At 40.4% G+C, this 12,389-nt stretch overlaps 1 protein-coding gene across 1 annotated transcript in view; it reads right to left on the bottom strand.

The window, feature by feature from the left end:
- Positions 1-822: 822 nt before the first annotated feature.
- HSF5 (heat shock transcription factor 5) overlaps positions 823-12,389 on the bottom strand; it is a 61,638-nt gene continuing 50,071 nt past the window's right edge. Inside the window, exon 6 of the mRNA XM_023203974.1 lies at positions 823-893. Coding sequence (XP_023059742.1) covers positions 823-893 — 71 coding nt within the window. The remainder of the gene's footprint in view (positions 894-12,389) is intronic.

Below are 12,389 nucleotides of genomic sequence, written 5' to 3'. Positions count from 1 at the left end.
CTTTAAAACCTTTAAATCTATCAGCATTTATAAATACAATTATATAAAACAAGTTAAATGCTTTTTTAAAGACATTTAAGTAAGTGATATATTAATAAAACCTTTTTACCATTTATGATAATATATCATTAAAATGAAAGAAAGATATGAAAATAGAAGAATGCTTCCATTAATATAAAAGAATCAGGGAGTGTTAAGTGTGATAGATGGTCCAAGTCCGTCCGGATGCCTTGCTCTTAAAACAGAATGCTAGGTTAGGAAGTAAGAGAATTTCCTGGTTAATCACTTAGAAAATTAGCTCTTCTCCAGAGTTTCTTCCCTGGAATTCCTGATGCATTTAGACCTGTGATGTTGGTGACCTCACATGCCTTTGTTTCTCACACGATCTCCTCTAAAAGGATCACACTGTGACTTGAATCAGAGAGACTGAATTCTCCACTAAAGTTGTGCTGACTACAGTTTAAGTGGCAAGACGACAAATCAGCACACACACAGATTATTCTCTAGTACCATAGATGGAGCAGTTTTTAGATGCTCCTTGACTATAACAGAAGGTCAGAACTTTTCATTTAAAAGGGATCTGGGCAGCCAAAAAACATGGCTGCTAGATGTTCGGTAGTTTGTCAAGGCAGATAATCTGAACTGAACCGCTGTAGTACATAGCAAATTCCCAATTCTCAATTAACAAAATTCTCAATTAACGAAACAAAAAATACTTTTTTTCCTTAACAGAACTGAAAAAATCCCAACAGTTTGTCATGTGCAAGGCTAGTCTGCCTCCAGCTACAGCTAGTGCACAATGTCACATTTGTCATCCATGCCTCACTCTTTTAATTCTTCCTCCTTTGGAAAGTGCTCCTGCTTGCAGGCCACGTCCACCAGCAGATGAAGATCTAGAAAGAAAGGATTGTTTACTCCCTCTTAGCCTCTCTGTAGAGTTCTATACACAAGTTTTCAGACAAGCAGAACAAGTTGTCTATGTCTCACCTGTAGAACTGGCTCTAAAATTATATAGTCCCATCGGATTCTCAATTTTGGGGTATTCCTATAACTCTTAAAGCATACTGATGCAGCCTAGTTGTTAACCAACAAATTTTAGTACCTCTCCTTTTCAGCAGTATGGCCAAGACTCTCTTCACCTCAGTTGCCTTTTTGTTTTGCTCTTGTTGTCTAGGCTGGAGTATGGTGGCACAATCTCGGCTCACTGCAACCTCTGCCTCCTGGGTTCAAGTGATAATCCTGCCTCAGCCTCCCAAGTAGCTAGGATTACAGGCATGAACCACCACGCATGGCTAATTTTTATATTTTTAGTAGAGATGGGGTTTCACCATGTTGACCAGGCTGGTCTCGAACTCCTGACCTCAAGTGATCCACCGGCCTTGGCCTCCGAAAGTGCTGGGATTACAGGCGTGAGCCATGGTGCCTGGCCTTCAATTGCCTTTTATTATAAGTGAAAAAGTAAGGAAAAGTGTCAAAGGGATCAAAGTGAATATACACATACAAATAAAAATTCATTTCCTTCATGCTGTAAGAGTAGGTGGGTGGGTTGTGGGAACATGAAAAGGCAATGCCTCAGGAAAAACAATGTTAAAATAAGTAATCACCATTTTTCCAAAGTTGATTGACTCTGTAAAATTCCTACTTATTGACTAACACAGCTGAATTCTTGTAAAAACACCTAGCTTAACTGTCCATAAAAAAGAAAGCATATCCTCACACAGTGGTTCATTAAGAATGAAAGAAGTAAAAATGCAAATTAGGTATTAGGTTCTGTAATACAAAAAAGCTAAGATCATGTATAGAAGTTGAGCTAAAACGTCTATCAGAGGAACACAGGCAGCAATAAAAGGATCTTAACGTGGCCTCTAGCTTCAACCTAATGAGCTTACAATTTCTACAGCAACATGACCAGGGAGATTTTTTTTTTTTTTTTTTTTTTTTTTTTGAGACAGAGTCTCGCACTGTCACCCGGTTTGCAGTGCAGTGGAGCGATCTCAGCTCACAGCAACCTCCACCTCCTGGGTTCAGGTGATTCTCCTGCCTCAGCCTCCCAAGTAGCTGGGATTACAGGCACACACCACCATACCTGGCTAGTTTGTTGTATTTTTAGTAGAGACAGGGTTTCACTATGTTGGTCAGACTGGTCTCAAACTCCTGACCTCGTGATCTACCTGCCTTGGCCTCCCAAAGTGCTAGGATTACAGGCGTGAGCCACTGTGCCCAGCCCAGGGAGGTTTTGGGCTGGGCAACATTTTTAGGTTGGTTTTGAAGCTTACAACTTTGCCTTAGCATTTGTGAGTTAAAGTATACAGCACAAACCCTTTATTTCATTCTCAACATACAAAGACTTTTGTCACTACATTTTTGGAACACAGCCTCTGCAGAATTGATCCACAGCCTGAGAAGGATAGCAAATTCAAATAAAATGGAATTCTATTACTACTTGGTAGAAAATCTAGAAAGCATTTGAAATAGTACCTAATTTTTGCCATATTTTGTAAAAGACTAGTCACCGGGGGCAGGTGCTTACTCATCTGGTGAACTACAATCTAGCCATATAGAATAAGTAATTTATCCATATAAGCATTTGTGGAAGGAGAGTTTATCAGTTTATCACTTAAAATGAGTTTCTCATACACCCATGATCATAGTAGTATAATCAGCAGTATTTTTCACAATAGGCAAAAGGGAGAAGAAATCAACAGATGAATGGATAAACAAAATGTGGTACACACATATAATGGAATGTTATTTAGCCTTAAAAAGGAATAAAGCGGGGCCAGGAGCGGTGGCTCACGCCTGTAATCCCAGCACTTGGGAGGCCGAGGTGGGTAGATGACGAGATCAGGAGATTGAGACCATCCTGGCTAATATAGTGAAATCCCATCTCTACTAAAAATACAAAAAATTAGCCGGGTATGGTGGCATGTGCCTGTAGTCCCAGCCACCCAGGAGGCTGAGGCAGGAGAATCGCTTGAACCCGGAAGGTGGAGGTTGCAATGAGCCGAGATGGCGCCACTGCACTCCAGCCTGGGCAACAGAGTGAGACTCTATCTCAAAAAAAAAAAAAAAAAAAAAAAAAAAAAAAAAAAAAAAAAAAAAAAAGGAAGAAAGCCAGGAGTGGTGGCACATGCCTGTAGCCCCAGCTACTCGCTCAGAAGGCTGAGGCAGGAGGATTGCTTGAACCCAGGAATTCGAGGCTGCAGTGAGCTATGATGGCACCACTGCACTCCAGTGTGGATGACAGAGCAAAACCCTGTCTCAAAAAAACAAACAAACAAACAAAAAAGGAAGAAATTCTAGCACATGCTACAACAATAGGTATTAGGATAAATGAAATAGACTAATTACAACAAGACAAAATACTATATGATTCCAGGTATATGAGGTAGCTGGAATAGTCAAATTCAGAGACAAAAAATAGAATGGTAGGTGCCAGGGGCTGTTGTTTAATAGGTATGGACTTTCAGTTTGGGAAGATGAAAGGAGTTCTGTAGATGAATGGTAGTGATGGTTGCACAAATGTGAATGTATTTCATGCCACTGGACCGTATACTTAAAAATGGTTACAATGAGGCCAGGTGCGGTGGCTCATGACTGTAATCCCAGCATTTTGGGAGGCTGAGGCGGATGGATCACCCGAGGTCAGGAGTTCAAGACCAGCCTGACCAACGTGGTGAAACCCTGTCTCTACTAAAAATACAAAATTAGCTGGGTGTAGTGGCACATGCCTGTAATCCCAGCTACTCAGGAGGCTGAGGCAGGAGAATCGGAGAATCACTTGAATCTGGGAGGTGGAGGTTGCAGTGAGCCGAGATTGCACCATTACACTCCAGCCTGGGCAACAAGAGTGAAACTCCACCTCAAAAAAAAAAAGTTACAATGAGCCAGGTATGGTGATGCACACCTGTAGTCCTAGCTACTTGTGAGGCTGAAGCAGGAGAATTACCTGAGCCCAGGAATTTCAGACTGCAGTGTGCTATGATTGCATCTGTGAATAGCCACTGCACTCCAGCCTGGGCAACACAGTAAGACCCCTATCTCAAAAAAAAAAAAAAAAGGTTAAAACGGTAACTTTTATGTTATGCACATTTTACCACAAAATGGCTTCTCTGAAGTTTAAATAATAATGATAACAGTAATACATTTACATATCATCTCTTTTTCAGGTAGCTAAATGCCTTGTGTTAAGGTCATCTAATTAATCCTGGGTAGTGAGTAGATAACTAGGAGGAAGAGCCTCTAAGCCATTTGGCCAATTAGTAAAGCCAATGGTTTCCAAACCTTGCTGCATATTGGAATTACCTGGGACTTTTAAAAAAATACTGATGCTTGGGGCCCCCCCACCCTCAGACATTTTAATTTAATTGGTGTGGAATGCAACCCAGGCATCAGGATTTTTGAAAGCTGACCAAAAGGATAACACCTAACTATGATCATTTTCTAAACCTATAGAGACATACCAGCTCCCTAAAGGACAGGCCATATGATGGTAGAAAATACTAAAATAAGATTTTGGAATATGAATAGACCCAGTTGTAACTCTACTTTGAAAGCAGAGTAGGAATTGTTGATAAGGACAAAGGAAATGACTGTTAAAGCAACTATAGATCTCAAATGGGGAGGCAGACTGAAGAACAGTAGCAACAAACCCACTGAATTTTAATGATTGGGCTTTAAAATATCGTTTGGCACACAGCTTCTAATAATAAGCATCTAAACATAATTTTATTAAAGCAAGCTTCCTTCCATTAACAAAGTTGCCAATCAAGGAGCTAAGGAGTACAGAAATCAATAAAAATACAAAAAGACATAGATTAGCCTGGTGTTGCTAGAGGTTTATAAGACTTCACTCAAAAGATAAACTTGCATACTGATCAGAGAAGATAAGTATTTGGGATTCACAGGCTTGAGAGGTGAAAGGCCCCAAGAGACAAGAGCATTGCATCTACTTGTTTGGGAATGATCATTCCTACCAAGAGCATCCTCTAGGGTTTTGGGGCTATTACCTTAATGAAATCTCATCTATAATCCAATAGCTATAAAATGGGAAGTTTTTTCTTCAGGAATGAAGTGAACTTTGCTCTTAAACTTTCAGTTTCCTTTGACCGTAAAAACTAAACATACTATCAGAATATAACAGCGTAGTTTCCACAATAAGATTAATATTCGGGTACATGTGGTTTAGGGTAATACCCATTGTAGAAATCAGAAGAACATGATTCAGTCTAATATTCTTTACCTCTTGGTATTTTTTATTTAGAAGGTATTTCCTTAAGTCAGCATGTACTCAAAAGACCTACACAAAGCATGCCAGTGGCTAGAATGAACAACCTCCTCCTAACAAAATACACATCACTGAAATCACTACAATTTGGACACCTAATCAATTCGAAGTCTATTATTAAAAAAAAATTTTGGCCAGGTGCGGTGGCTCACGCCTATAATCCTAGCACTTTGGGAGGCTGAGGTGGGTGAACTGCTTGCATCCAGGAGTTTGAGACCAGCCTAGGCAACATGGTGAAACCCTGCCTCTACTAAATAAATAAATAAATAAATAAATAAATAAATAAATAAGCCAAGTGTGGTGGCATGTGCCTATAGTCCCTGCTACTCAGGAGGCTGAGGAGGGAGGATAGCTTGAGCCCAGGCAGTCAGGGCTGCAATGAGCTGATCACACGACTGCACTCAGACTTGGCAACAGAGTGAGACACTATCTCAAAATAAAATAAAATAAAAATAAAAATGTCAAATAAAGCTTCAAGTGTGAGAAGATGTCCCTTCTTACACAGGTTAAAGAAAATTTTAATTTACTTTTTAAATTTTTATAATTTAGTTACAGAAGGGCACTGATAAGTTCTGGAATGTAAGATGTCCCTATTCAATGTGATATTGAGCAACATAATGATATTCCAATAGTTAATGTTAGAATTATAGTATTTCAGAATTTGGGGCCAAAGGAGTTTTTAGAGGAAGATTTCCTGAAATTCTCTTACATTCATCATAAATAATGTATGTTGAGAGTTGGAACATTATTGATGGGAGATATTCTTAATGATAATGACAGATGGCATTTAAATGATATTTTAGGAATTTTGTATCTGGTTCCTATCATTAATATTTTAACCTTGGAATTTAGTATCTATCAAGATAGAAAACATTTGGTCATCTATGAGAACTAAACTGAATGCTATTCCATTTTGAGCTCTCCCCACAAGGGGTACTTCCTTACTCTCTTAAAGGCTTCTCTGCCCATCAGTGATCAGGGCTGCACAAATATCAGAAGCTAAGAACAAGGAACAAGAACATCTAATACAGGGTTGGCAAAGTTTTTCCTATAAAGAGCCAGATTATAAATATTTTAGGCTTTATGGCCCATATGGTCCCTATGCAATTGCTCAACTCTGCTATTGTAGCATGACAGCAGTCATAGACAACACATAAATGCATGGGTGTGACTGTGTGTTCCAATAAAACTTTACGGACACTGAAATCTGAATTTCATATAATTTTCATGTATCATGAAATATTCTTTGGATTTTTTTCTTCCAACAATTAAAAAATGTAAAAATCATGCTTAGTATGTAGGCCATATAAAAATTGTCAGCAAACCAGATTTGATCCACAGGACTTTGTTTACTAACTCCTCTTCTAATAGCACACACTATGGGTATAATCAAGATAAATTTAAGGAAAACAGGAAAAAGATTTCATCAAGTTGAATATTGTTATTATGGTTCTCAAAACAATATATTTTCTCCAAAGAAGATATAAAAATGGCCAACGAGCACATGAAAAGATTAGTCATTAGGGAAATGCAAATCAAAACCACAATGAAGGCCAGGCGTGGTGGCTCACCCCTGTAATCCCAGCACTTTGGGAGGCCAAGGCGGGCGGATCACAAGGCCAGGAGATCGAGACCATCCTGGCTAACATGGTGAAACCCCATCTCTACTGAAAATACAAAAAATTAGCTGGGCGTGGTGGCGGGCGCCTGTAGTCCCAGCTACTCGGAAGGCTGAGGCAGGAGAATGGCGTGAACCCGGGAGGCGGAGCTTGCAGTGAGTCCAGATTGTGCCACTGCACTCCAGCCTGGGTGACAGAGTGAGACTCCGTCTCAAAAAAAAAAAAAAAAAACACACAATGAAGTACCACCTCACACCACAAGGATGGCTCTAATAATAATGTTTTAAAAAGAAAAATATCAAGTATTAGCGAGGATGTAGAGAAATTGGAATCCTTGTGCATTGCTGGCAGAAATGTAAAACAGTTCAGCCATTATGGAAAATAGTTTAACAGTTCCTCAAAAAGTTAAACATGGAATTACCATGTGACCTGGTAATTCCACTCCTAGGTATACACCCCGAAGAACTGAAAACAGGTGCTCAAACAAATACTTGTACATGCATGTCCATAGCACTATTCACAATAGGCGAAAGATAGAAACAGCCCAAACGTCCGTCGGCAAATAAATGGATAAACAAATTGTGGCATATACATATAACATTATTCAGTCATAATAAGAAATGAAGTACTGATTTATATGCTATAATGTGGATGAACCTTAAAAAACATGCTAAGTAAAATAAGCTAGACACAAATGTCACTCATATATTGCATTATTTCATTTATATAAAATATTCAGAATAAGTAAATCCATAGAGACAGAAAACAGATTGGTAGTTGCCAGGGGCTGGGGAAAGGTGGGAATATGGAACAACTGTTTAATGGTTATGGGGTTTTTTTTGGGGGGGTGCTGAAAATGTTTTGGAACTAAATAGAGGTGGAGGTTGTACATCATTATGAATGTACTCTATGCCACTTAATTGTTCACTTTAAAATGTTTAATTTATAGCAGGGCATGGTGGCCCATGCCTGTTGTCCCAGATGCTCAGGAGGCTGAGGCAGGAGGATTGCTTGAGCCCAGGAGGCAGAGGTTGCAGCAAGCCAAAAGCATACCACTGCACCCCAGCTTGGGCAACGGAGCAAGACCCTGTCTAAAAAAATAAAAACTAAAAAATTAAACGTTTTTCCAGGCATGGTGGCTCACACCTGTAATCCCAGCACTTTGGGAAGGCCAAAGTGGGTGGATCACCTGAGGTCAGGAGTTTGAGACCAGCCTGGTCAACATGGTGAAACCTGATCTCTACTAAAAATACAAAATCAGCCGGGCATGGTGGCAGGCAGCTGTAATCCCAGCTGCTTAGGAGGCTGAGGCACTTGAGCCCGGGAGGCGGAGGGCAGTGAGCCGAGATCGCACCACTGCACTCCAGCCTGGGCGACAAAGCAAGACTCTGTCAGAAAAAAAAAAAAAAATTAAATGTTTAATTCTATGTTAATTTCACCTTACAAAAAAAAAAGGTATATTATCCTGTCAATTTGAAATGACCAGACAAAAAGAAGGGGAAAGCCGGATATGGCTATTAAGCACAAAATTCATAGTTATGGTTGGCTTTGTCAACCTCATTGGATTAAGAAATACCTAGAAATCTGGTAGAGCATTATCTTTTTTTTTTTTTTTTTTTTTTTTTTTACTGTTTTTGTTTTGTTTTGTTTTTTGAGATGGAGTCTCACTTACTCTGTCTCCCAGGCTGGAGTGCAGTGGCATGATATCGGCTCACTGCAATCTCTGCCTCCTAGGTTTAAGCAATTCTCCTGCCTCAGCCTCCCGAGTAGCTGGGATTACAGGCGCCCACCACCATGCCTAGCTCATTTTTATATTTTTATGTTGGCCAGGCTGGTCTTGAACTCCTGACCTCAGATTATCTGTCTACCTCAGCCTCCCAAAGTACTAGGATTACAGGTGTGAGCCACTGTACCTGGCCTGGTAAAGCGTTATCTTTGGATATGTCTCTGTGTTTCTAGAGGAGATAAGCATGTGAGTTTGAGTGGACTAGGTGGGGAAGCTCTGCTCTCAACATGGGTAGGCACCACCATCCAGTCAGCCAGGGGCCCAGAGAGAACAAAAACAGAGAAAAGGCAAGTGTGTGCTGCAGCTGGGGTACACTCTTCCTCTCCTGTCCTTGCACATCAAAACTCTAGACTCCCCAGCCTTTGTACTCTGGGACTTAGACCAGGAGTCCCCTGGGCTCTCAGGCTCTAGTCTTGGACAAGTCACACCATTGGTTTCCCTGGTTCTGAGGCCTTTACACTTGGACTGAGCTACACTACCAGGGTCTCCGGCTTACAGACAGCTTGTGTGGGACTTCTCAGCCTCCATAACAGTATACGTCAATTTCCCTAATAAATCCCTCTCATATGTCTATATTCAGTCATGAGTCACTTAACAATGGGGATATGTTCTGAAAAATGTGTCATCAGGTTATTTTGTCACTGCACAAATATATATTGTATATTTACATAAACCTAGATGGTATAGCCTACTACATACTGATATGGTTTGGCTGTCCCCAACCCAAATCCCATCTTGAATTTCCACATGTCGTTGGATGAACCTGGTGGGAGGTAATTGAGTCATGGGCTAAGGTTTTCCCGTGCTGTTCTCATGACAGTGAATAGTCTCATGAGATCTGATGGTTTTATAAGGGGGAGTTTCCCTGCAGAAGCTCTCTTCTCTTGTCTGTTGCCATGTGAAATGTGCCTTTAACCTTCCACCATGATTGTGAGGCCTCCCAGTTATGTGGAACTATAAGTCCATTAAACCTCTTTCTTTTGTAAATTGCTCAGTCTCGGGTATGTCTTTATCAGCAATGAGAAAATGGACTTATACACATACCAAGGCTATGTGGCATAGCCTATTGCTCTTAGGATACAAACCAGTACAGCGAGTTACTATACTGAACACTGTAGGCAACTGTAACACAATGGTGAGTATTTATGTATCTAAACATAGAAAAGGTACGGCAAAACTACAGTGTTACAATCTTATGGGACCACTGTTCCATATATATGGTCTGTCACTGACTGAAATGTCATTATGCCGTGCTTGACCATATATATCCTATTGGTTCTATCTCTCTGGAAGACCCTGACTAATACACATACCAAAACTGATATCTGATATCTTAGTTTTCAGTATCAGAGCATGGTAATGAGATATGGAATGGTAACTTTTGTAAAACATACACACTTCTTGTTTCCAGCAGAAGAGACCTGTAGAGGACACCCCTTGTGTGACCATATTGAACCTAGCACAGTACCAAGCCCAAGGCAGGTATTCAATAAGTGCTTGTTAAAAGAAACCTGAGGGTGGTTTGACTCCCCAAATATTCAAACCTTACCTCTTAGTGGTTAACTAAAAGACTGCTCATAGAGACAAAACACAGACATAGACACAGACACAGAAAGTAGAATGGTGGCTACCAGCATTCAGGGGACAGAGGAAATGGAGACTTACTGTTTAATGGGTACAGAGTTTCAGTTCTGCAAGATGAAAAGAGTTCTGGAGAAAGGATGATGGTAGCAGTGGCATTAACTGAATTGTACATTTTTAAATGGTTAAGATGGTAAATTTTATGAGTATTTATCACAATTTTTTAAAAGACTGCATTTTTCCATAAATTTTTAAAAAGTACATTAGTAAGATAAGAATGTATATGGAGAAAAAAAAGCAACTCATTCATTTATTTATCCAACAAGGAGTGCCACAGGTAATATTCTAGGTCCTGGGGATACAACAAGGAACAAAACAAAGTCCTTGCCCTCAGAGAACTAACCTTCTAGAAAGAGTGGGGGTGGGAATTATAGAAAAAATAGCAAGTAGTAATAAGCACTGCAGAAGAAAAACAAAGAAGAATAAAGGGACTGAAGGAAGGCAGACATGGGGAACAGGGTACCATTTCAGATGGCATGGTCAGGGAGATTTCTATGATGAGCTGGCATCTGAGCAGAGGACTGAATGAAATGAAGGAACACGCCATGTGAAAATCTGGGTGAAAAACATTTCTGGCAGAGAGAATAGCAAGTATAAAGGCTGGAGAATTCTTGGTATACTCAAACAATAGTGAAGAAACTGCTGGGGCTTGACTAGATGAGGGAGATGGAAGGTAGTAGGAGATGAAGTCAGAACAGTTGCCAGGTACCAAATCATTCAGCATCTTGAAGACCACAGTAAGGATTTTCAGATTTTCTTCTACATATATATAGAAAACTATTAAAGAAATTTAGGCAAGAAAAATAATTACTGATTTAAAAGGATCACTCTGGCAGAAAAAGACTGTAGGGGCCAAGAGTAGAAGCAGAAAAACCTTAAGAAGCTATGCAGTCATCTAGGCAAGAGAAAATAGTAGCTTGGACTATGGTAACACCAAGTAAAGGAGGTGAGAAATGGTCAGATTCTGGATGTGCATCTACAGTGAGCAGATAAGATTTGCTGATGGACTGGACATGTGAGAGAAGGGAGTCAAGGGAGACTCCAAGAGTTGTGGCGGACCAGATGACTAAAAGTACCATTCATTCATTCATCTAAGACAAGGTCTTGCTCTGTTGCCCAGGCTGGAGTGTGGTGGCACAATCACAGCTCACTGCAACCTCTGCCTCCTGGGCTCAAGCGATTCTCCCACCTCAGCCTTCCAAGTAGCTGGGACCACAAGCACGTGCCACCACACATGTTTTTTGTAGAGATGGGGCCAGGCTAGTCTTGCTTGAGCCCAAGTGACCTGCCCGCCTTGGCCTCCTAAAGTGCTGGGATTACAGGTGTGAGCCACCATGCATGGCCAATACTATTTATTTATAAGTAAATAAGTAAAATTGGGGAAAAGGTAGAATATATTAAGCTTGGGACACTTACGGGACATCCAAAGACGTAGTGTAGGCAGTAGGGTATGCAAGTTAGGGTCAGAGAAGATTGAGACTTTAGATACAGGTTTCGGAGACATCACTAAAAAGATGATAATAAAAGCATGAGACTGGTTGAGATTACCTAGGAATTGAACCGAGAGAGAGAAAGAATTGAGTTCTGGGGTTCATAAATATTTAGAAATCAGGAAAGTTGAAGAGCATTCAGTAAAAGAAACTACAGAGTTGGCCAGTGAAAACTAGGAAAGGGAGATGTTCCATAAGCCAGAAGAAAGCATTTCAGGAAGGCTGAAATAAACTGTTCAAATGGTGCTAAGGTCAAGTAAAACAGGGACTGATAATTGGCTACTGGATTTGGCAATGTGGCAGTCATTGGAAACCTTGACAAATGCAGTTTCAGTTGAGCAGAAGAAAGAAAAATCTGCTTGGAGTAGTTGAGGTAAGGATATGCTTCCAAGGAGCTTTGCTCTAAGGAAAGCAGAAAAAGCAGAGGAATAGCTACCTGGAAATATGAAGGAAAGGTCAAAGGAATTTTTTTTTCCTTTTTCTTTTTCTTTTTTTTGAGACGGAGCTTCGCTCTTGTTGCCCAGGCTGTAGTGCAGTGGCGCGTTCTTGGCTCACTGCAACCTCTG

This window comes from Piliocolobus tephrosceles, chromosome 16 (assembly GCF_002776525.5).
Source record: "Piliocolobus tephrosceles isolate RC106 chromosome 16, ASM277652v3, whole genome shotgun sequence".
NCBI classification, from domain to species: Eukaryota; Metazoa; Chordata; class Mammalia; order Primates; family Cercopithecidae; genus Piliocolobus; species Piliocolobus tephrosceles.
The sequence above is the reverse complement of the archived record's forward strand: the minus strand, read 5'-3'. Positions and strand labels throughout refer to the sequence as shown.